General features: G+C 45.2%; 1 protein-coding gene across 1 annotated transcript; it reads right to left on the reverse strand.

Annotated features, from left to right (window-relative positions):
* Positions 1-1,418: 1,418 nt before the first annotated feature.
* Positions 1,419-21,204, reverse strand: LOC117514992 (high choriolytic enzyme 1-like). Its single transcript, XM_034175552.1, has 8 exons — positions 21,121-21,204; positions 20,826-20,906; positions 15,207-15,252; positions 14,969-15,115; positions 14,581-14,698; positions 11,239-11,417; positions 10,779-10,860; positions 1,419-1,620 (listed from the first exon to the last, which is right to left on the reverse strand). Exons 2-8 carry the CDS (start codon positions 20,892-20,894, stop codon positions 1,419-1,421), a joined length of 843 nt encoding a protein of 280 aa, XP_034031443.1. The 5' UTR covers positions 20,895-20,906; positions 21,121-21,204.
* Positions 21,205-21,786: the final 582 nt, after the last annotated feature.

A 21,786-nucleotide genomic window follows, 5' to 3' on the forward strand; every position in this document is an offset into this window, starting at 1 on the left:
ATATGGATTTCATTCATATGTTTTTACGTCAGACATGCTTGAACCCTCGTGCGCATGCGTGAGTTTTTCCACGCCTGTCGGTGACGTCATTCGCCTGTGAGCACTCCTTGTGGGAGGAGTCGTCCAGCCCCTCGTCGGAATTCCTTTGTCTGAGAAGTTGCTGAGAGACTGGCGCGTTGTTTGATCAAAATTTTTTCTAAACCTGTGAGACACATCGAAGTGGACATGGTTCGAAAAATTAAGCTGGTTTTCAGTGAAAATTTTAACGGCTGATGAGAGATTTTGAGGTGATTCTGTCTCTTTAAGGACTTCCCACAGTGCGAGACGGTCGCTCAGTGCTCTCAGCCGCCGTCGTCAGCCTGTTCAAGCTGAAACCTCCACATTTCAGGCTCTATTGATCCAGGACGTCGTGAGAGAACAGAGAAGTTTCAGAAGAGTCGGTTTCAGCATTTATCCGGATATTCCACTGTTAAAGGAGATTTTTTTAATGAAAGACGTGCGGACGGGTCCGCGCGTCGGGACGCAACCGACGCGGTGCGGCGGCACAGGAAAAACACCTCCGTTGTGATAACCATTTGTAAATCCAGGCGGCTTTTGATGGCTTTCAGTGGAGTGAGTATATGAGAAATTGTTTAACAGCAGGACATGTTCCAACTTGTCCTTAAGGCTTTCAACAGAGGTGTTTTTCCTGTGGCGGAGCGTCGCGGTGGCTGCGTCCCGACGCTGCAATCCGCCCGCACGTCTTTCATTAAAAAAATCTCCTTTAACAGTGGAATATCCGGATAAAATGCTGACACCGACTTCTTCTGAAACTTCTCTGTTCTCTCACGACGTCCTGGATCAATAGAGCCTGAAATGTGGAGGTTTTCAGCTTGAAACAGGCTGACGACGGCGGCTGAGAGCGCTGAGCGACGTCTCGCACCGTGGGAAGTCCTTAAGCGACAGAATCACCTCAAAATCTCTCATCAGCCGTTAAAATTTTCACTGAAAACCAGCTTAATTTTTCGAACCGTGTCCACTTCGATGTGTCTCACAGGTTTAGAAAAAATTTTGATCAAACAACGCGCCAGTCTCTCAGCAACTTCTCAGACAAAGGAATTCCGACGAGGGGCTGGACGACTCCTCCCACAAGGAGTGCTCACAGACGAATGACGTCACCGACAGGCGTGGAAAAACTCACGCATGCGCACGAGGGTTCAAGCATGTCTGACGTAAAAACATATGAATGAAATCCATATGGTTTTTGAAAAAAATAAAAAGGACCGTTACTTTATTGACAGACCTCGTATATATGAGAGAGAGAGTGAGAGAGAGCTAACTATGCATAAGACGACTGAGAATGTGTACGTGTGACTGAGACTGAAGGACTCTTCATGAACAGACCATCAGGTCAGGATCTCTGATGGTGTTGAGAAGTTTTAGCATTTCTTCTTCATTCTGAATAACTGAAACATATTCGCGGGAGGCGGTGGCGGTTTACCAAGGGCGCTCGGCGAGCATTCGTAGAGTCGGTTCAGTCTGATGACGTCCATCTCGCTCATCTCAGTGGCTCTGCCAAACTCCACCGTGGGGTCAGGTGTCGCCACCAGGGTCGGCTGGCCGTTTTTGGAGAAGGCATACCTGAAGCAACAAACAAACAAACAAGTTTACATTCAAAACAATCACAAAAAAGATTTTATTTCCCAGATCAACAACGATGGCATCACAGAAAGAAGAAAATTGATCATTTATTTTATTTATTTATTTAATGTAACCTTTTTTTAACCAGGTTATTCCCATTGAGATCGAGACCTGTTTTGCAGACCAAGACAGTTATAAAGTCAGTTCACCTAATCATAATAATAATAATAATAATAATAATCCTCTTTACTGCATCTGGAACATTTATCTGGAATAACTTGTGTGGGCCGCCAGAAGAGGAGGTACTGCTGGCCCACCACCAGAGGGCGCCCTGTCTGGAGTGCGGGCTCCAGGCACCAGAGGGCGCAGCCGCCTCACAGGAGCAGCCAGGGTGACAGCTGTCACGCATCACCTGCAACAGCTGTTACCAATCATCTGATCGGCAGGGGTACATCAGCAGGACGACGTCTCCACCTCTTTGCCGAGATATCGTTCTACCTGGAAGGTAACGTACTCAGCTGACTGTTTGACAGTGATCTTTTGTGACTTTTGTGTGACTCCTTTTCCAACGAGAGGTGGAGGTAGTTTTCCTGCCGTGCGGATTGCTGGGTGCAAACGCGCCCACATTTAATTGTTTTTTGTTCCTCGCCAGCAGTACCAGGTCCGACACGCGGAGGCAGTGGCCACCTGGGAGTTCGGGACTTGGCGGCTCCAGTATTCCCGGGGTCTGGTGGCGGAGGAAATCGTGTGGTTCCGGTTCTGCTTTGGACAGACGTCTCCTATCTTCGAGCCTGCCCACACGACACCTTTTGTGATTTGCCTTTTGTCTATTGTTGTAATCTGTTGTATTTGTTGTGCCCATTCACAACAGTAAAGTGTTGTTATTTGACCTCCTCCATTGTCCGTTCATTTGCGCCCCCTGTTGTGGGTCCGTGTACCTACACTTTCCCAACAGGATATCTCGGCCAACGTCATGGACCCCGAGGGGCGTCAACCGGCTGTTGAACGGCCAATGGAAGAGCAGGGCGCACAGGCGTCTGCAGGAGGAATGGTCGGTGAGTTGCAGCGAATCCTCACCACTTTTACGGCTCGGCTGGATCTGATGACCGAGCAGAACGTCCTCCTTAACCGCAGGGTGGAGGCTCTCGCCGCGCAGGTGGAGGTGCGCCCTCAGGGCGCTGCTGCGGCTCCCCCTCCTGTCGATCCTGTGTGCAACAGTGACGTTCCACAGGTCGTTCAACGACCCCTCCCACCTTCCCCTGAAGCATACATAAGCCATCCAGAGCCGTACGGGGGTTGTGTGGAGACATGCGCGGACTTTCTTATGCAATGTTCGCTCGTCTTCGCACAACGTCCCGTCATGTACGCGACTGATGCTAGTAAGATAGCTTATGTGATTAATTTGCTTCGCGGCAAGGCACGCGCTTGGGCTACAGCGCTCTGGGAGCAAAATTCACGGCTCCTTCTGACATATGATGGGTTTGTGAGGGAGTTCAGAACAGTGTTCGATCACCCAAATAGAGGAGAGACCGCTTCAGCCGTGCTGCTGTCAATGAGACAGGGGCGCCGAAGCGCAGCTGCTTATGCAGTCGACTTCCGCATCGCGGCTGCGAGGTCCGGCTGGAATAACACTGCCCTCCGCGCCGCCTTCGTAAACGGACTGTCGTTGGTCTTGAAGGAGCTCCTGGTGGCCAAGGACGAACCGCGGGATTTAGACGGGCTTATTGATCTCGTTATACGATTAGACAATCGGTTAGAAGAACGCCGTCGGGAACGAGACGAAGGGCGTGGCCGGGCACGCGCCGTCCCTCTCCCTTCCGGTTCCGACCGAGTTCCGCCCTCCCCACGCTCCACGGCCTCTACGCTCCGTGTGGTGACAGCTCCCCCTGTTGACGATGCTATGGACACGAGCAGGGCCACATTTAGGGCACCAGATAGACAGAGGAGGCTGGCCCGCGGAGCGTGCTTTGTTTGTGGCTCAATAGAGCATCAAGTAAGGGACTGCCCCGAGCGGTTAAAACACCAACGCCCGCCCCTAGACACTGGGTTAGGGGTGGGCCAAAACATTCACGTAGGACACACCCATATTGCCACACGACTCCCAGTGACAATCCTTTATGAGGATTTAACCCTGAAGGCCCCAGCACTGGTGGACACGGGCTCTGAAGGGAATCTGTTAGACAGCAGATGGGCCAGGGAGGTAGGGCTCCCTCTGGTGGCGCTTACCTCGCCTGTGCAGGTGCGGGCACTATCAATCAATCAATCAATCAATTTTTTTTTATATAGCGCCAAATCACAACAAACAGTTGCCCCAAGGCGCTTTATATTGTAAGGCAAGGCCATACAATAATGATGTAAAACCCCAACGGTCAAAACGACCCCCTGTGAGCAAGCACTTGGCTACAGTGGGAAGGAAAAACTCCCTTTTAACAGGAAGAAACCTCCAGCAGAACCAGGCTCAGGGAGGGGCAGTCTTCTGCTGGGACTGGTTGGGGCTGAGGGAGAGAACCAGGAAAAAGACATGCTGTGGAGGGGAGCAGAGATCGATCACTAATGATTAAATGCAGAGTGGTGCATACAGAGCAAAAAGAGAAAGAAACAGTGCATCATGGGAACCCCCCAGCAGTCTACGTCTATAGCAGCATAACTAAGGGATGGTTCAGGGTCACCTGATCCAGCCCTAACTATAAGCTTTAGCAAAAAGGAAAGTTTAAGCCTAATCTTAAAAGTAGAGAGGGTGTCTGTCTCCCTGATCTGAATTGGGAGCTGGTTCCACAGGAGAGGAGCCTGAAAGCTGAAGGCTCTGCCTCCCATTCTACTCTTACAAACCCTAGGAACTACAAGTAAGCCTGCAGTCTGAGAGCGAAGCGCTCTATTGGGGTGATATGGTACTACGAGGTCCCTAAGATAAGATGGGACCTGATTATTCAAAACCTTATAAGTAAGAAGAAGAATTTTAAATTCTATTCTAGAATTAACAGGAAGCCAATGAAGAGAGGCCAATATGGGTGAGATATGCTCTCTCCTTCTAGTCCCCGTCAGCACTCTAGCTGCAGCATTTTGAATTAACTGAAGGCTTTTTAGGGAACTTTTAGGACAACCTGATAATAATGAATTACAATAGTCCAGCCTAGAGGAAATAAATGCATGAATTAGTTTTTCAGCATCACTCTGAGACAAGACCTTTCTGATTTTAGAGATATTGCGTAAATGCAAAAAAGCAGTCCTACATATTTGTTTAATATGCGCTTTGAATGACATATCCTGATCAAAAATGACTCCAAGATTTCTCACAGTATTACTAGAGGTCAGGGTAATGCCATCCAGAGTAAGGATCTGGTTAGACACCATGTTTCTAAGATTTGTGGGGCCAAGAACAATAACTTCAGTTTTATCTGAGTTTAAAAGCAGGAAATTAGAGGTCATCCATGTCTTTATGTCTGTAAGACAATCCTGCAGTTTAGCTAATTGGTGTGTGTCCTCTGGCTTCATGGATAGATAAAGCTGGGTATCATCTGCGTAACAATGAAAATTTAAGCATACCGTCTAATAATACTGCCTAAGGGAAGCATATATAAAGTGAATAAAATTGGTCCTAGCACAGAACCTTGTGGAACTCCATAATTAACTTTAGTCTGTGAAGAAGATTCCCCATTTACATGAACAAATTGTAATCTATTAGACAAATATGATTCAAACCACCGCAGCGCAGTGCCTTTAATACCTATGGCATGCTCTAATCTCTGTAATAAAATTTTATGGTCAACAGTATCAAAAGCAGCACTGAGGTCTAACAGAACAAGCACAGAGATGAGTCCACTGTCCGAGGCCATAAGAAGATCATTTGTAACCTTCACTAATGCTGTTTCTGTAGTATGATGAATTCTAAAACCTGACTGAAACTCTTCAAATAGACCATTCCTCTGCAGATGATCAGTTAGCTGTTTTACAACTACCCTTTCAAGAATTTTTGAGAGAAAAGGAAGGTTGGAGATTGGCCTATAATTAGCTAAGATAGCTGGGTCAAGTGATGGCTTTTTAAGTAATGGTTAATTACTGCCACCTTAAAAGCCTGTGGTACATAGCCAACTAACAAAGATAGATTGATCATATTTAAGATCGAAGCATTAAATAATGGTAGGGCTTCCTTGAGCAGCCTGGTAGGAATGGGGTCTAATAAACATGTTGATGGTTTGGATGAAGTAACTAATGAAAATAACTCAGACAGAACAATCGGAGAGAAAGAGTCTAACCAAATACCGGCATCACTGAAAGCAGCCAAAGATAACGATACGTCTTGGGATGGTTATGAGTAATTTTTTCTCTAATAGTTAAAATTTTGTTAGCAAAGAAAGTCATGAACTCATTACTAGTTAAAGATAATGGAATACTCAGCTCAATAGAGCTCTGACTCTTTGTCAGCCTGGCTACAGTGCTAAAAAGAAACCTGGGGTTGTTCTTATTTTCTTCAATTAGTGATGAGTAGAAAGATGTCCTAGCTTTACGGAGGGCTTTTTTATAGAGCAACAGACTCTTTTTCCAGGCTAAGTGAAGATCTTCTAAATTAGTGAGACGCCATTTCCTCTCCAACTTACGGGTTATCTGCTTTAAGCTACGAGTTTGAGAGTTATACCATGGAGTCAGACACTTCTGATTTAAAGCTCTCTTTTTCAGAGGAGCTACAGCATCCAAAGTTGTCTTCAATGAGGATGTAAAACTATTGACGAGATACTCTATCTCCCTTACAGAGTTTAGGTAGCTACTCTGCACTGTGTTGTTATATGGCATTAGAGAACATAAAGAAGGAATCATATCCTTAAACCTAGTTACAGCGCTTTCTGAAAGACTTCTAGTGTAATGAAACTTATTCCCTACTGCTGGGTAGTCCATCAGAGTAAATGTAAATGTTATTAAAAAATGATCAGACAGAAGGGAGTTTTCAGGGAATACTGTTAAGTCTTCTATTTCCATACCATAAGTCAGAACAAGATCTAAGATATGATTAAAGTGGTGGGTGGACTCATTTACTTTTTGAGCAAAGCCAATAGAGTCTAATAATAGATTAAATGCAGTGTTGAGGCTGTCATTCTCAGCATCTGTGTGGATGTTAAAATCGCCCACTATAATTATCTGATAGTGGCTCCCTACTCCCTCTAATCACACATAAGACACCACCAGTAACTCTGGTGGTGTCAGGAAATCACCGGGAGGAGATCGAGTTTTTTGTGACTCCTGCCACCTCCCGCGTGATTCTAGGGTTCCCCTGGATGTTAAAACACAATCCCCGGATCGATTGGCCGTCCAGGGTAGTGGTTCAGTGGAGCGAGACCTGCCATCGGGTGTGTTTAGGTTCCTCGGTTCCTCCCGGTTCCCAGGCTAAGGAGGAGGTCAGAGTCCCGCCCAATCTGGGGACGGTGCCGGTGGAGTACCATGACCTTGTGGATGTGTTCAGTAAGGATCTGGCGCTCACCCTTCCCCCCCACCGTCCATACGATTGTGCCATTGATTTGGTTCCAGGCGTTGAGTTTCCGTCCAGCAGGCTGTACAACCTCTCACGACCTGAGCGTGAATCAATGGAGACCTACATCCGGGACTCTTTAGCCGCTGGGTTGATCCGGAATTCCACCTCCCCGATGGGTGCAGGTTTCTTTTTTGTGGGTAAAAAAGACGGCGGACTTCGTCCATGCATTGATTATAGGGGACTGAACGAAATCACGGTTCGTAATCGATACCCGTTGCCCTTGTTGGATTCAGTGTTCACGCCCCTGCATGGAGCCCAAATATTCACGAAGCTAGATCTTAGAAATGCGTATCACCTGGTTCGGATCCGGAAGGGAGACAAGTGGAAGACGGCATTTAACACCCCCTTAGGTCACTTTTGAGTACCTGGTCATGCCGTTCGGCCTCACAAACGCCCCCGCGACGTTCCAAGCATTGGTTAATGATGTCTTGCGGGATTTCCTGCACCGATTCGTCTTCGTATATCTAGACGATATACTCATCTTTTCTCAGGATCCTGAGACTCATGTCCGGCATGTACGTCAGGTCCTGCAGCGGTTGTTGGAGAACCAGCTGTTTGTGAAGGGCGAGAAGTGCGAGTTTCACCGCACTTCTTTGTCCTTCCTGGGGTTTATCATCTCCCCCAACTCCGTCGCTCCTGATCCGGCCAAGGTTGCGGCGGTGAGAGACTGGCCCCAACCCACTAGCCGTAGGAAGCTGCAACAGTTCCTCAGCTTTGCAAATTTCTACAGGAGGTTCATTAAGGGCTACAGTCAGGTAGTTAGCCCCCTGACAGCCCTGACCTCACCAAAAGTCCCCTTCACCTGGTCGGATCGTTGCGATGCCGCGTTCAAGGAGTTGAAACGACGCTTCTCGTCTGCACCCGTTCTGGTGCAGCCCGATCCTAGTCGCCAGTTAGTGGTTGAAGTGGACGCCTCGGACTCAGGGATAGGAGCTGTGCTTTCCCAGAGCGGGAAGACCGATAAGGTCCTTCACCCGTGTGCCTATTTTTCCCGCAGGTTGACCCCGGCCGAACGGAACTATGACGTCGGCAATCGAGAACTCCTTGCGGTGAAAGAGGCTCTTGAAGAGTGGAGACATCTGTTGGAGGGAACGTCCGTGCCATTCACGGTTTTCACTGACCACCGGAACCTGGAGTATATCAGGACCGCCAAGCGGCTGAACCCCAGGCAAGCCCGCTGGTCACTGTTCTTCGGCCGTTTTGACTTCCGGATCACCTACCGTCCCGGGACCAAAAACCAGAGATCGGATGCCTTGTCCCGGGTACATGAAGATGAAGTCAAAGCGGAGTTGTCGGATCCACCGGAACCCATCATCCCGGAGTCCACTATCGTGGCCACCCTCACCTGGGACGTAGAGAGAACCGTCCGGGAGGCCCTGGCACGAAGCCCGGACCCCGGAACTGGGCCGAAGAACAAAGTATACGTCCCACCAGAAGCTAGGGCTGCAGTCCTGGACTTCTGTCACGGCTCCAAGCTCTCCTGTCATCCAGGGGTGCGAAGAACCGTGGCAGTTGTCCGGCAGCGCTTCTGGTGGGCGTCCCTAGAGGCCGACGTCCGGGATTATATCCAGGCCTGCACCACCTGCGCCAGGGGCAAGGCTGACCATCGCAGGGCATCAGGACTACTCCAGCCGCTGCCTGTGTCTCATCGCCCCTGGTCCCACATCGGCCTGGATTTTGTCACGGGCCTCCCGCCGTCCCAGGGTAACACCACCATCCTCACAATAGTGGACCGATTCTCCAAGGCGGCCCACTTCGTGGCCCTCCCGAAGCTCCCAACAGCCCAGGAGACAGCGGACCTCCTGGTCCACCACGTAGTCCGGCTGCATGGGATTCCAACAGACATTGTCTCCGATCGCGGTCCCCAGTTCTCCTCGCAAGTCTGGAGGAGCTTCTGCCGGGAACTGGGGGCCACGGTGAGTCTCTCGTCCGGGTACCACCCTCAGACCAACGGGCAAGCAGAACGGGTAAACCAGGAGGTGGAACAGGCCTTGCGCTGCGTGACTGCCGCGCACCCGGCGGCCTGGAGTACCCATTTGGCCTGGATCGAGTATGCCCATAACAGCCAGGTGTCTTCAGCCACCGGCCTCTCCCCTTTTGAGGTGTGTCTGGGGTATCAGCCCCCGTTGTTTCCGGTGGTTGAGGGAGAGGTCGGTGTGCCCTCGGTCCAGGCCCACCTACGGAAGTGCCGTCAGGTGTGGCGTGCCGCCCGTTCTGCTTTGCTAAAGGCCCGGACGAGGGCAAAAGCCCATGCAGACCGTCGGCGGACCCCGGCCCCTGCGTATCGGCCAGGGCAGGAGGTGTGGTTTTCCACAAAGGACATTCCCCTCAAAGTGGACTCCCCCAAGTTACAGGACCGTTACATCGGCCCTTTCAAAAGGTCATCAGTCCATCCTGTGTTTCAACCAATCAAACCACATCACACCTCACCCCTCTGTACACCGGGTCCGGCGCCGCCTCCTGCCCGGATCATCGATGGCGAGCCGGCTTGGACGGTACGCCGGCTCTTGGATGTCCGTAGGATGGGCCGGGGCTTCCAGTATTTGGTGGACTGGGAGGGGTACGGTCCCGAAGAACGCTCCTGGGTGAAGAGGAGCTTTATCCTGGACCCAGCCCTCCTGGCCGATTTCTACCGCCGCCACCCGGACAAGCCTGGTCGGGCGCCAGGAGGCGCCCGTTGAGGGGGGGGGGGTCCTGTTGTGTGGGCCGCCAGAAGAGGAGGTACTGCTGGCCCACCACCAGAGGGCGCCCTGTCTGGAGTGCGGGCTCCAGGCACCAGAGGGCGCAGCCGCCTCACAGGAGCAGCCAGGGTGACAGCTGTCACGCATCACCTGCAACAGCTGTTACCAATCATCTGATCGGCAGGGGTACATCAGCAGGACGACGTCTCCACCTCTTTGCCGAGATATCGTTCTACCTGGAAGGTAACGTACTCAGCTGACTGTTTGACAGTGATCTTTTGTGACTTTTGTGCGACTCCTTTTCCAACGAGAGGTGGAGGTAGTTTTCCTGCCGTGCGGATTGCTGGGTGCAAACGCGCCCACATTTAATTGTTTTTTGTTCCTCGCCAGCAGTACCGGGTCCGACACGCGGAGGCAGTGGCCACCTGGGAGTTCGGGACTTGGCGGCTCCAGTATTCCCGGGTTCTGGTGGCGGAGGAAATCGTGTGGTTCCGGTTCTGCTTTGGACAGACGTCTCCTATCTTCGAGCCTGCCCACACGACACCTTTTGTGATTTGGCTTTTGTCTATTGTTGTAATCTGTTGTATTTGTTGTGCCCATTCACAACAGTAAAGTGTTGTTATTTGACCTCCTCCATTGTCCGTTCATTTGCGCCCCCTGTTGTGGGTCCGTGTACCTACACTTTCCCAACAATAACATTAATTTAAGTGTTATTGATTCTGTCCACAGCCAGAAATGAAACAATTAAATCCATAAGAAAAAAAAAAGATAATCAAGGAAAAACATTTCAGAAAGAACTGACTTCCTTCAGTTTCTGAAATGTGTTTTGTTTGCAGCAATCCTTATTAGCACGTAGCACGTCTGACATATAGCAACAATCGCACGTTTCCAGCAAACAGGCATGAAGCAGAAACGTGATGCACGTGAGTAAATGCTGTTGTAGTTCTTGAACCTACTTGCTGTAGTGCAGCACGGAGCCGTAGTCGTACGAGGTGTTCTGGTTCAGACTGTTGATTTTGTTAAAGTTGTGTTCTTTTCCTAAAAGCAGGAGAAAGACATGATGACATGAACGTGTGCGAGGTGACCGTCATGTTTCTGAGTAAAGTGTGTGTGCGTGATGTCCTGACGACTGCCATAGCTGTAGGCCGTGACCGTGTTGTAACCATAGTCCATTACTGTAGGAAGTGATTGTCGGCTACGATCAAAAGCAGTGACCACAGGTTGTGATGTGCAATTAAAGTAGACAGTGTCCACAGGCCATGGTCATAGGCAATGACCAGAGCTCGTGACATGTCGTGAGCATAGATTGCAACTATAGACCATGATATGTTGTGATCCTAGGCCATGACCGCAGGCCGTGACTGCAGGTCACAATCTGTTGTGACTGTAGGCCCTGTCAGGTGTGTGCTGACAAACCAGGCATGACGTTCTCCAGATTCACGCGGATGTACTGGTCTCGATCAGACCGTTTCTGCTCATGGTGGAAGCCGAGCGCGTGCAGCAGCTCGTGTTGGACGACACCGTGATAAACACAGCCTGGATGCTTCAGCGACAGACTCTGAGCTCGGCCAATACGACCGATAGAAGACCAGCACCTGCAGTAGTTCAAATTAAGATCATTGTTTCAAAATAAAATAACAATATACTTGCAATCTGCCAAAAAATGTCACAACAATATTCTAAGAAAAAAAACATAAAAACCTTCATGATACATTTTCTTATCTTTTCTCATTTCTACAGATTTTAAATGTGATGATTTAGTTTTTATTTAATTAAGAGGGACGACATACAATTTTATATTTGGGGTTTTATATTGTTTGTATTATTATTATTATTATTATTATTTAATTTAGATTATGTTGCCATTAAAAAAATGAATTTTTAAATTGTTGTATAAAGAAGCCTAAACTCTTTTTAATTTCACATTTCTTGTTATAAAAAAATAAAATCATGTGGCGCATAACTGTGTCAAAACCTGAAAAATACAGTGGCTAGAAACACACACACACAGCTCAAAGAATCTATGACATATAAAGCAATCAAAGTCTGAAATCAAAGTTCTTCAAAACACAGAAATTATGAAAATAATCCGAAAAGAATATTTTCTAGTAATCAGTTAAACCCTTAGTAACACATCTGGGAGAAACAGAATCATGGACGGTTTTTGATACAACTAAACTGTCTCCCACATAAATGACGTACTGAAAGTGTGAAATCAAAGTTCTCAAAATAGATTTTCCTCCAAAATCACTGAACTGTGACCACAAGGTCAAATCTCATCTCATGTCATATAACAAACTTATTATTATGTATCATCCCCATCAGTTCCAAGGCTCTATCTGAGGCCGTATCCAAACTATAACCTGCCGCCCGTCTGCTCCATCCCTATTACAATAGAGTAAAAATAATAATAATAATTTGTTTTAAGTAAGTAATAAGTAAGTAATAATTTAAGTTTGTTCTGTTTGCCCTCATCACAGGGCCAGAACTGAATACTTAGTGAATACAGTGAATATGAAAACTATAAAATATGAACAACACGGACAATAATTTACTTTAATGGAACATTTTGCACAGTGTTTATATTAAAGCAGAAAACTGACACTCGTGGAAGATTAAAAGCAAAACGACTACCTGTTTAAAACCAGGTGACTCTGCAGTTAAATAATGTTTGTTGCTGTCCATACAAAGCTAGCCACATTGTCACACAACACTTCCTGTTTCTTGCACAACAATCTTTCACAATAAGAGCACAGGAAAAATGAATGACGTCATCACAAGTTAAACATTGTGAAAAGTCTTTTTTATACATACAGTTGTATGTAAAGGTTTGGGCACCCTGATCATTTACAAAATTTTCCTTTATAAATCATTGGTTGTCTGGATCAGCAATTCAGTTATATATCATACTGCAGACACAGTGATATTTGAGAAGTGAAATGAAGTTTATAAGAAAGTGTGCAATAATTCTTTAAACAAAATTAGGCAGGTGCATAAATTTGGGCACCCCAATAGAAAAAATACATCAGTATTTAGTAGATCCTCCTTTTGCAGAAATAACAGCCTCTAAACGCTTCCTATAGCTTCCAATGAGAGTCTGGATTCTGGTTGAAGGTATTTTGTACTATTCTTCTTTACAAAACGTCTCAGGTTTGTTGGTTTCCGAGCATGGACAGCCCGCTTAAAATCACACCACAGATTTTCAATAATATTCAGGTCTGGAGACTGAGATGGCCATTCCACAACATTGTACTTGTTCCTCTGCATGAATGCCTTAGTAGATTTTGAGCAGTGTTCAGGGTCGTTGTCTTGTTGAAAGATCCAGCCCCGGAGCAACTTCAACTTTCTCACTGATTCATGAACATTGTATTCAAGAATCTGCTGATATTGACTGGAATCCATGTGACCCTCAACTTTAACAAGATTCCCAGTACCTGCACTGGCCACACAGCATGATGGAACCACCTCCAAATTTTACTGTAGGTAGCAAGTGTTTTTCTTGGAATGCTGTGTTCTTTTTCAGCCATGCATACCGCCCCTTGTTATGTCCAAATAACTCAATTTTATGTTTCATTAGTCCACAGCACCTTATTCCAAAATGAAGCTGGCTTGTCCAAATGTGCTTTAGCATACCTCAAGCGACTCTGTGTGTGGCATGTATGCAGAAAAGGCTTCCTCTGCATTATAGCATCATACAGCATCTCTTTGTGCAAAGTGTGCTGTATAGTTGAACGATGCACAGAGACACTATCTGCAGCAAGATCATGTTGTAGGTCTTTGAAGTAGGTCTGTGGGTTGACTATGACTGTTCTCACCATCCTTCGCTTCAGCTTATCTGAGATTTTTCTTGTCCTGCCACTTTAGGCCTTAACTAGTACTGTGCCTGTGGTCTTCCATTTCCTCACTATGTTCCTCACAGTGGAAACCGACAGCTGAAATCTCCGAGATAGCTTTTTGTATCCTTCCCCTAAACCATGATGCTGAACAATCTTTGTTTTTAGGTCATTTGAGAGTTGTTTAGAGGCTCCCATGTTGCCATTCATTAGAAGAGATGCAAAGAGGGGAAACATTTGCAAATGGCCATCTTAAATACCCTTTCTCATGATTGGATCCACCTGTGTAAGGAGGTCAAGGGTCAATGAGCTTACCAAACCAATTTTGTGTTCCAATAGTTAGTGGTGAATGTCTTCAAATCAATAAAATGACAAGGGTGTCCAAATTTATGCACCTGCCTAATTTTGTTTAAATAATTATCACACACTTTCTGTAAATACTAGAAACTTCATTTCACTTCTCAAATATCAGTGTGTTTGTCTGCTATATGATATATTTAACTGAAATTTCAGATCCAGACAACCAATGATTTATAAAGGAAAATCATGAAAATCATCTGGGGTGCCCAAACTTTTACATACAACTGTACATAATATGATGGGGGTCACAGAACCAATTTATTTTAGGTGGTCGTTTAATACACTTTAATTAGAAAAAAAAATATTAAATTGCAGGTGGCCGTTTTTCCAACTTTCTTAAAAAAAGGGTGGGTGGATGCTCAGACCTGGGCCCTCAGACATACAAATACAGTATTTTATTTCGGTCCATTTCTGCAAATAAGTTGTTTTAAATTACCTAATGTGGAAATTCAGTTTATGTCAAACCTGAACAGAAAAATGTAATACCTTTATTTTGACAGGATCACAGTCAGAAGATGTCATGTGATATTTAAATTTTAAATTCAATATTTTGTGAATTCTGTACCCGGAGCCGGAGAAGATGTTCAGATACTCGGTCTGACCGCGACGTTTGACAAAGCGGATACACGACATTTGGTGGAAGGATTGTAGGCCGCGCTCGATGATCGCCACCTCGCGAGAAGCTGAAAAACATCATTGACAATATTTAGAGGTAAACAAACAAGCAAATAAACTTTTTAAAAAGCCACAATCAGAAGTCTGATATCCACGTTTACCTTCTGGATCGACTCCATCACAAAATCTGTCAGTAATTTGTCATCATACAATCAGATATTTGTAAAAAACTGGAACCTGTTTTGATTTGTTTTATCTTTATGACACATTTAGAAAGATAATAAGTTATTTAACATTCCTTACTGTATTTGTGAACTTTAATTATATCTGTCACTGACTGTAAATGCTGGAAAGCTCGTAGGCGATGTAAATGTTTCCATCAGCCGACTTTGGCCACAGACACCCACGAGCCGTGCAGGGGTCAGCGTTTCTGTCGGCCTCAGAATCGTAGAAGATGTCATCCTCCATGTGCATCTCATCAGGACCTGCAGGTGATCAGGAAGAGCTCATATTGATCGGATCTGACAGTGACGGGTGGAATGCGAGGAGCTAGGCGTTAATGCAAATGTTTCTTACCAATGTCCCTGATGACTCTCTCAATCCGCTCAGAAGTTGTCAGAAACTTAAAACCGCCTGCAGGGATGATTCAGTGGCTATCAAGCTCACAGCAGACATCACAAAAACTCACTATTTTCAAGAAACTATGTGTTTCTGTGTCTGTCACTTTAAATGGAAACAAACTGCTGCTGGCCACACCCTCAGCGACCTGATATAAGGTCACTGTCCTCAAAATAACTGCTGACTAATGATCTATTTGTGGAACACCAGCTGGACATGACTGCCTTATGTACAACATGGTTGAAACCTAATCTCCTCCTGCCTTTAAAACAAGCTTGCCTGAGATGTTTATGTGTTTGTCACTTTAAATAGAAAGAAACTGCTGCTGGCCACGCCACCTCTTCTCTTAAAGGGCTAAGCTAATGAATTAAAGGAACCACATGATCGGCAGGTTCCTTTAAACATATGAGGTCTGTTAGAAAACTATCTGACCTTTTTATTTTTTTAAAAAACTATATGGATTTGAATCATGTGCGCTTGCATCAGCCAAGCTTGAACCTTCGTGCGCATGCGTGAGTTTTTTCACGCCTGTCGGTTGTGTCATTCGCCTGTGGGCAGGCTTTGAGTGAGCACTGGTCCAGCCCCCGCGTCGGATTTTTATTGTCAGGAAAATAGCTGAGCGATTGGAGCAGCGCTGAATCAAATTTTTCCAGAAACTGTGAGAGACAGCCATGTGGAAACCATTCGGAAGATTCAGACGGCTTTCAGTGAAGATACTCTGGGCGTCACACAGATTAAGGAACATTACAACTGGATTAAAGACGGCCCACAGCGGCAGAGGGCGCGCCGCGCTCCGAGCGGCCATCGACAGGCTGAAAATCAAATCAAATCAAATCAATTTTATTTATATAGCGCCAAATCACAACAAACAGTTGCCCCAAGGTGCTTTATATTGTAAGGCAAGGCCATACAATAATTACAGAAAAACCCCAATGGTCAAAACGACCCCCTGTGAGCAAGCACTTGGCGACAGTGGGAAGGAAAAACTCCCTTTTAACAGGAAGAAACCTCCAGCAGAACCAGGCTCAGGGAGGGGCAGTCTTCTGCTGGGACTGGTTGGGGCTGAGGGAGAGAACCAGGAAAAAGACATGCTGTGGAGGGGAGCAGAGATCAATCACTAATGATTAAATGCAGAGTGGTGCATACAGAGCAAAAAGAGAAAGAAATACTCAGTGCTCGTTTGAACCCCTGCGTGATATCGCAGGATTAGAGCACTTCCAGGGACACCCTGCCAGTATTTAACACAAACACAGCATCACTTCACATGGAAAGACGATGTACTGGTTTGTTTTCGGCCACAGTCACAGAAGCAGTGGCAAAAAGTCAAGTTTTTTTGGTTCCCAGTGGAGAAGAGAAGATGAGACAAATGAGAGAGGTTATGCCTGTAAGCTTTAGTGAGATTTAATGTGAATAATGATACTGGGGCTGTCCCTGGAAGTACAATTTTTGCATCATATGCTCTTTCATTTAACCCCTTTATCGCCCACCTTCAAACGAGACTACGGTGCCCAATTGTACAACCCCAATTCCAGTGAAGTTGGGACATTGTGTAAAATGGAAATAAAAGCAGAATACAATGATTTGCAAATACTCTTTAACCTATATTCAACTGAATACACCACAAAGACAAGATATTTAATGTTCAAACTGATAAACTTTATTGTTTTTGTCCAAATATTTGCTCATTTTTAAATGGATGCCTGCAACAGGTTTCAAAAAAGCTGGGACAGTGGTATGTTTACCACTGTGTTACATCACCTTTCCTTCTGTAGAAAGTTCTCCAGATTCTCTGAATCTTCTATGGACTGTAGATGATGGAATCACTAAATTCCTTGTAATTGAAAGTTGAGAAACATTGTTCTTAAACTGTTGGACTATTTTTTTTATGCAGTTGATCACAAAGTGGTGATCCTCACCCCATCTTTGCTTGTGAACGGCTGAGAGTTTTTGGGATGCTCCTTTTATACCCAATCATGAGTGTCCTCAGTTCCCAAACGCTTATTGAGTGTTGTTAGAAGGAAAGGTGATGTAACACAGTGGTAAACATACCACTGTCCCAGCTTATTTGAAACATGTTGCAGGCATTCATTACAAAATGAGCAAATATTTGCACAAAAACAATAAAGTTTATCAGTTTGAACATTAAATGTCTTGTCTTTGTGGTGTTTTCAATTGAATATAGGTTGTAGAGGATTTGAAAATCATTGTATTCCATTTTTATTTACATTTTACACAACATTCCAACTTCACTGGAATTGGGGTGGATCATCGTATTATTTACTGGGTCTTTAGTGTACGAGGTCTGTTAGAAAACTATCCTACCTTTTTATTTTTTAAAAAAACTATATGGATTTGAATCATGTGCGCTTGCATCAGCCAAGCTTGAACCTTCGTGCGCATGCGTGTTTTTTCACGCCTGTCGGTTGCGTCATTCGCCTGTGGACAGGCTTTGAGTGAGCACTGGTCCACCCCCTTCGTCGGATTTTTATTGTCAGGAAAATGGCTGAGCAACTGGAGCAGCGCTGAATCAAATTTTTCCAGAAACTGTGAGAGACAGCCAGGTGGAAACCATTCGGAAGATTCAGACAGCTTTCGGTGAGGATACTCTGGGCGCCACACAGATTAAGGAGCGTTACAGCCGGATTAAAGACGGCCCACAGCGGCGCAGGGCGCGCTGCGCTCCGAGCGGCCATCGACAGGCTGAAACATTTCCAAAGGGAACGCTCTGTTGATCCGGGACGTCGTCTGACTACCAGAGAAATTGTGGAAGAGTTGGACATCAGCACTTTTGCGGCACATTCCACTGTTTCAGGAGATTTTGTAATGAAAGACGTGCGGAGGAATTCACGCGTCGGGACGGAGCCGCTCATGGTGCAAAACAAAAAGCACGTCCGTGTTGGAAGTCTCACAGGACAAGTTGTGACATGCCCAGCTGTTACACAATTTCTCAGATACTCACTCGACTGAAAAGCCACCGAAAGCCGTCTGAATCTTCCGAATGGTTTCCAACACGGACGTGCTTTTTGTTGTGCGCCATGAGCGGCTCCGTCCCGACGCGTGAATTCCTCCGCACATCTTTCATTACAAAATCTCCTGAAACAGGGGAATGTGCCGCAAAAGTGCTGATGTCCAACTCTTCCACAATTTCTCTGGTAGTCAGATGACGTCCCGGATCAACACAGCGTTCACTTTGGAAATGATCTGGTCGTTTCACTTCAAAGTCATCACTTGACCCAGCTATCTTAGCTAATTATAGGCCAATCTCCAACCTTCCTTTTCTCTCAAAAATTCTTGAAAGGGTAGTTGTAAAACAGCTAACTGATCATCTGCAGAGGAATGGTCTATTTGAAGAGTTTCAGTCAGGTTTTAGAATTCATCATAGTACAGAAACAGCATTAGTGAAGGTTACAAATGATCTTCTTATGGCCTCAGACAGTGGACTCATCTCTGTGCTTGTTCTGTTAGACCTCAGTGCTGCTTTTGATACTGCTGACCATAAAATTTTATTACAGAGATTAGAGCATGCCATAGGTATTAAAGGCACTGCGCTGCGGTGGTTTAAATCATATTTATCTAATAGATTACAGTTTGTTCATGTAAATGGGGAATCTTCTTCACAGACTAAGGTTAATTATGGAGTTCCACAAGGTTCTGTGCTAGGACCAATTTTATTCACTTTATACATGTTTCCCTTAGGCAGTATTATTAGACGGCATTGCTTAAATTTTCATGGTTACGCAGATGATACCCAGCTTTATCTATCCATGAAGCCAGAGGACACACACCAATTAGATAAACTGCAGGATTGTCTTACAGACATAAAGACATGGATGACCTCTAATTTCCTGCTTTTAAACTCAGATAAAACTGAAGTTATTGTACTTGGCCCCACAAATCTTAGAAACATGGTGTCTAACCAGATCCTTACTCTGGATGGCATTACCCTGACCTCTAGTAATACTGTGAGAAATCTTGGAGTAATTTTTGATCAGGATATGTCATTCAATGCGCATATTAAACAAATATGTATGACTGCTTTTTTGCATTTGCGCAATATCTCTAAAATTAGAAAGGTCTTGTCTCAGAGTGATGCTGAAAAACTAATTCATGCATTTATTTCCTCTAGGCTGGACTATTGTAATTCATTATTATCAGGTTGTCCTAAAAGTTCCCTGAAAAGCCTTCAGTTAATTCAAAATGCTGCAGCTAGAGTACTGACAGGGACTAGAAGGAGAGAGCATATCTCACCCATATTGGCCTCTCTTCATTGGCTTCCTGTTAATTCTAGAATAGAATTTAAAATTCTTCTTCTTACTTATAAGGTTTTGAATAATCAGGTCCCATCTTATCTTAGGGACCTTGTTGTATGGCTGGGGGGCCTGGCTGCCTTTTTGTTTCTGTCTTTTGTTTTTCCTTCCAGGTGGCTTGCATTTGGGACTGAGTGGCTGTGTTGCTGAGGTTATCAGGACCTCACCCTGATCACCTGCGGCTCGTCAGGACTCACAGCTGTGGTGCATCTATATGGATTGGAACATGGTGGCATTTAAGACTGGAGTATACAGTGTGTATTTGCCAGAGACTCGACCTTGTGACCAGACGGGTGAGATCGTCGTCTCGGGAGCCATCTCATCATCAGTGGATGCAGAGAACGTCCAGGGTTTGATGCACGGTCTGTGAAAGAGGAGGGGGTGAGGTCTCACGCTCGTCAGCACACTTCCTGAGGTACGTTAGATTTTGTGACTAACGTTTATACAGTCAGTAAATGTGGTGTCCCTCACACCTTATTATATTGAGCTGTATGTTAGTCATGTATCGGCTTCCACTGCAGTGGAGTTTTGTGAACTGGATGTTCCATGCCTGCAGGTTGGGAAGCTGATTAGTAATTAAGCCAGGAAGTGTTTGCTGTTTATGTACACCTTTGAGTGTTCTCTCTGTGTGTAGAGTGTGGACTCACATAATGGTTCCTTCTTTCACAGACTTGGTTTGTTGCGGCCACCTGGGGGGTGTCGGCGGGGTCCTTGGGTCCGAACGGCTTCTGGCTCCGGACCGTTAGCGCTGCTGGGAGCGCACCGTATCACCACCACGCCAGACCGCACACTCTTTTGTTGTTTTTGTGTCACATCACTGTTATGTATTAAATTCAGTTAGCCTTTGTACCGTGCTCTGCTTATTTCATACTGGGTCCTTCAAACGCTGGTCGGTTCTCCGAGCTGCGTCCGACACATAACAGACCTCATAGAGGTGGGTTCTTCCTGTTAAAAGGGAGTTTTTCCTTCCCACTGTCGCCAAGTGCTTGCTCACAGGGGGTCGTTTTGACCGTTGGGGTTTTTACGTAATTATTGTATGGCTTTGCCTTACAATATAAAGCGCCTTGGGGCAACTGTTTGTTGTGATTTGGCGCTATATAAATAAAATTGATTTGATATTTGAAATAAAAAGCTCAAAACTTACATATTCCGGATGCGTCCAGATGATTGTCAGTACACACACACACACACACACACACATGAAAAATCATTATTATTGTTAATGCATTTTTCTGAGTGTTTGTGTGTGATACAGTCAGAGTGAGTTTACCTCCTCCTCAGCTGAAGCTGAGACAGCCACCAAGACTACAATACCCAGAATGCACTTCAGCACAGACATGTCATCAACAGCCTGCAAGAAAACACAAAAATATGAAATAAAACCATCATTTCCTCAGTGATCCTCAGGAAGATGCAAATGAGCTCCAGTTTCATTAACTTTTCATTCTACATCAAAATCAAACAATCCTTGAGCAAGGCACTCAACCTGCAACTGCACAAACTAAAATACGTCATACATGACCCTTTGTGACCCCTGAAGATGTTCGCTTAAGCAATAAATTCACCTTCAGATGTATAACAACGCTTGCTGGCTTTCAGATGGATGGAAACCGTAACGCTGCTTCATAAAGCAAAGACTGAGACGGGGAAAAACATGCTCCTTTTAAGGACAAATGGCATTGAGAATTTGATAAAAGTTGTCACCTTGACGCCACATTGAGTTTTCCCACACGGACCGTCGGAACCGCTTTGATCTGCAGACAAATATTTGGCTTCACTTTGTGTCAGCAGCCTTAATGTTTAATGAATCCACCTGAAATATATATAAGTATTTGATCCACTGTCAATTTTGTAAGTTTTCCCACCTACAAATAATGTAGAGGTCTGTAATTTTTATCGTAGGTTCACTTCAACTGTGGGAGACAGAATCTAATAAAAAGTCAGAAAATCACATTGTATGATTTTTAAATAATGAATGTGCATTTTATTATTATTTATTAAGTCTTTTGGGATTTAAACTACAGGATCAACAGATATAACACAATTGCCATGATTGATTATTGATCCATTATTATTAATTTGATGTGTTCATTTTATTGAGTTAATGGATTAGATGCAGCCTAATGGATACAAAAAATGTAACTCTTCCATTAAGTTACAGAGTAAACAGCAATAATCTGGTTACCAACGCATTTAGAGAAACATGCCAACTATTATTAAAAATAAACATT

Source organism: Thalassophryne amazonica, chromosome 8 (genome assembly GCF_902500255.1).
Source record: "Thalassophryne amazonica chromosome 8, fThaAma1.1, whole genome shotgun sequence".
NCBI classification, from domain to species: domain Eukaryota; kingdom Metazoa; phylum Chordata; class Actinopteri; order Batrachoidiformes; family Batrachoididae; genus Thalassophryne; species Thalassophryne amazonica.

Coding starts and splice junctions, on each gene's coding strand:
- LOC117514992 (XM_034175552.1), bottom strand. CDS start 20,894: ATGTCTGTGCTGAAGTGCATTCTGGGTATTGTAGTCTTGGTGGCTGTC. Junction 14,699..14,968: donor CGAGCTTTCCAGCATTTACA/GTCAGTGACAGA, acceptor GATGTTTTTCAG/CTTCTCGCGAGGTGGCGATC. Junction 1,621..10,778: donor TCCGTGCTGCACTACAGCAA/GTAGGTTCAAGA, acceptor TTGTTGCTTCAG/GTATGCCTTCTCCAAAAACG.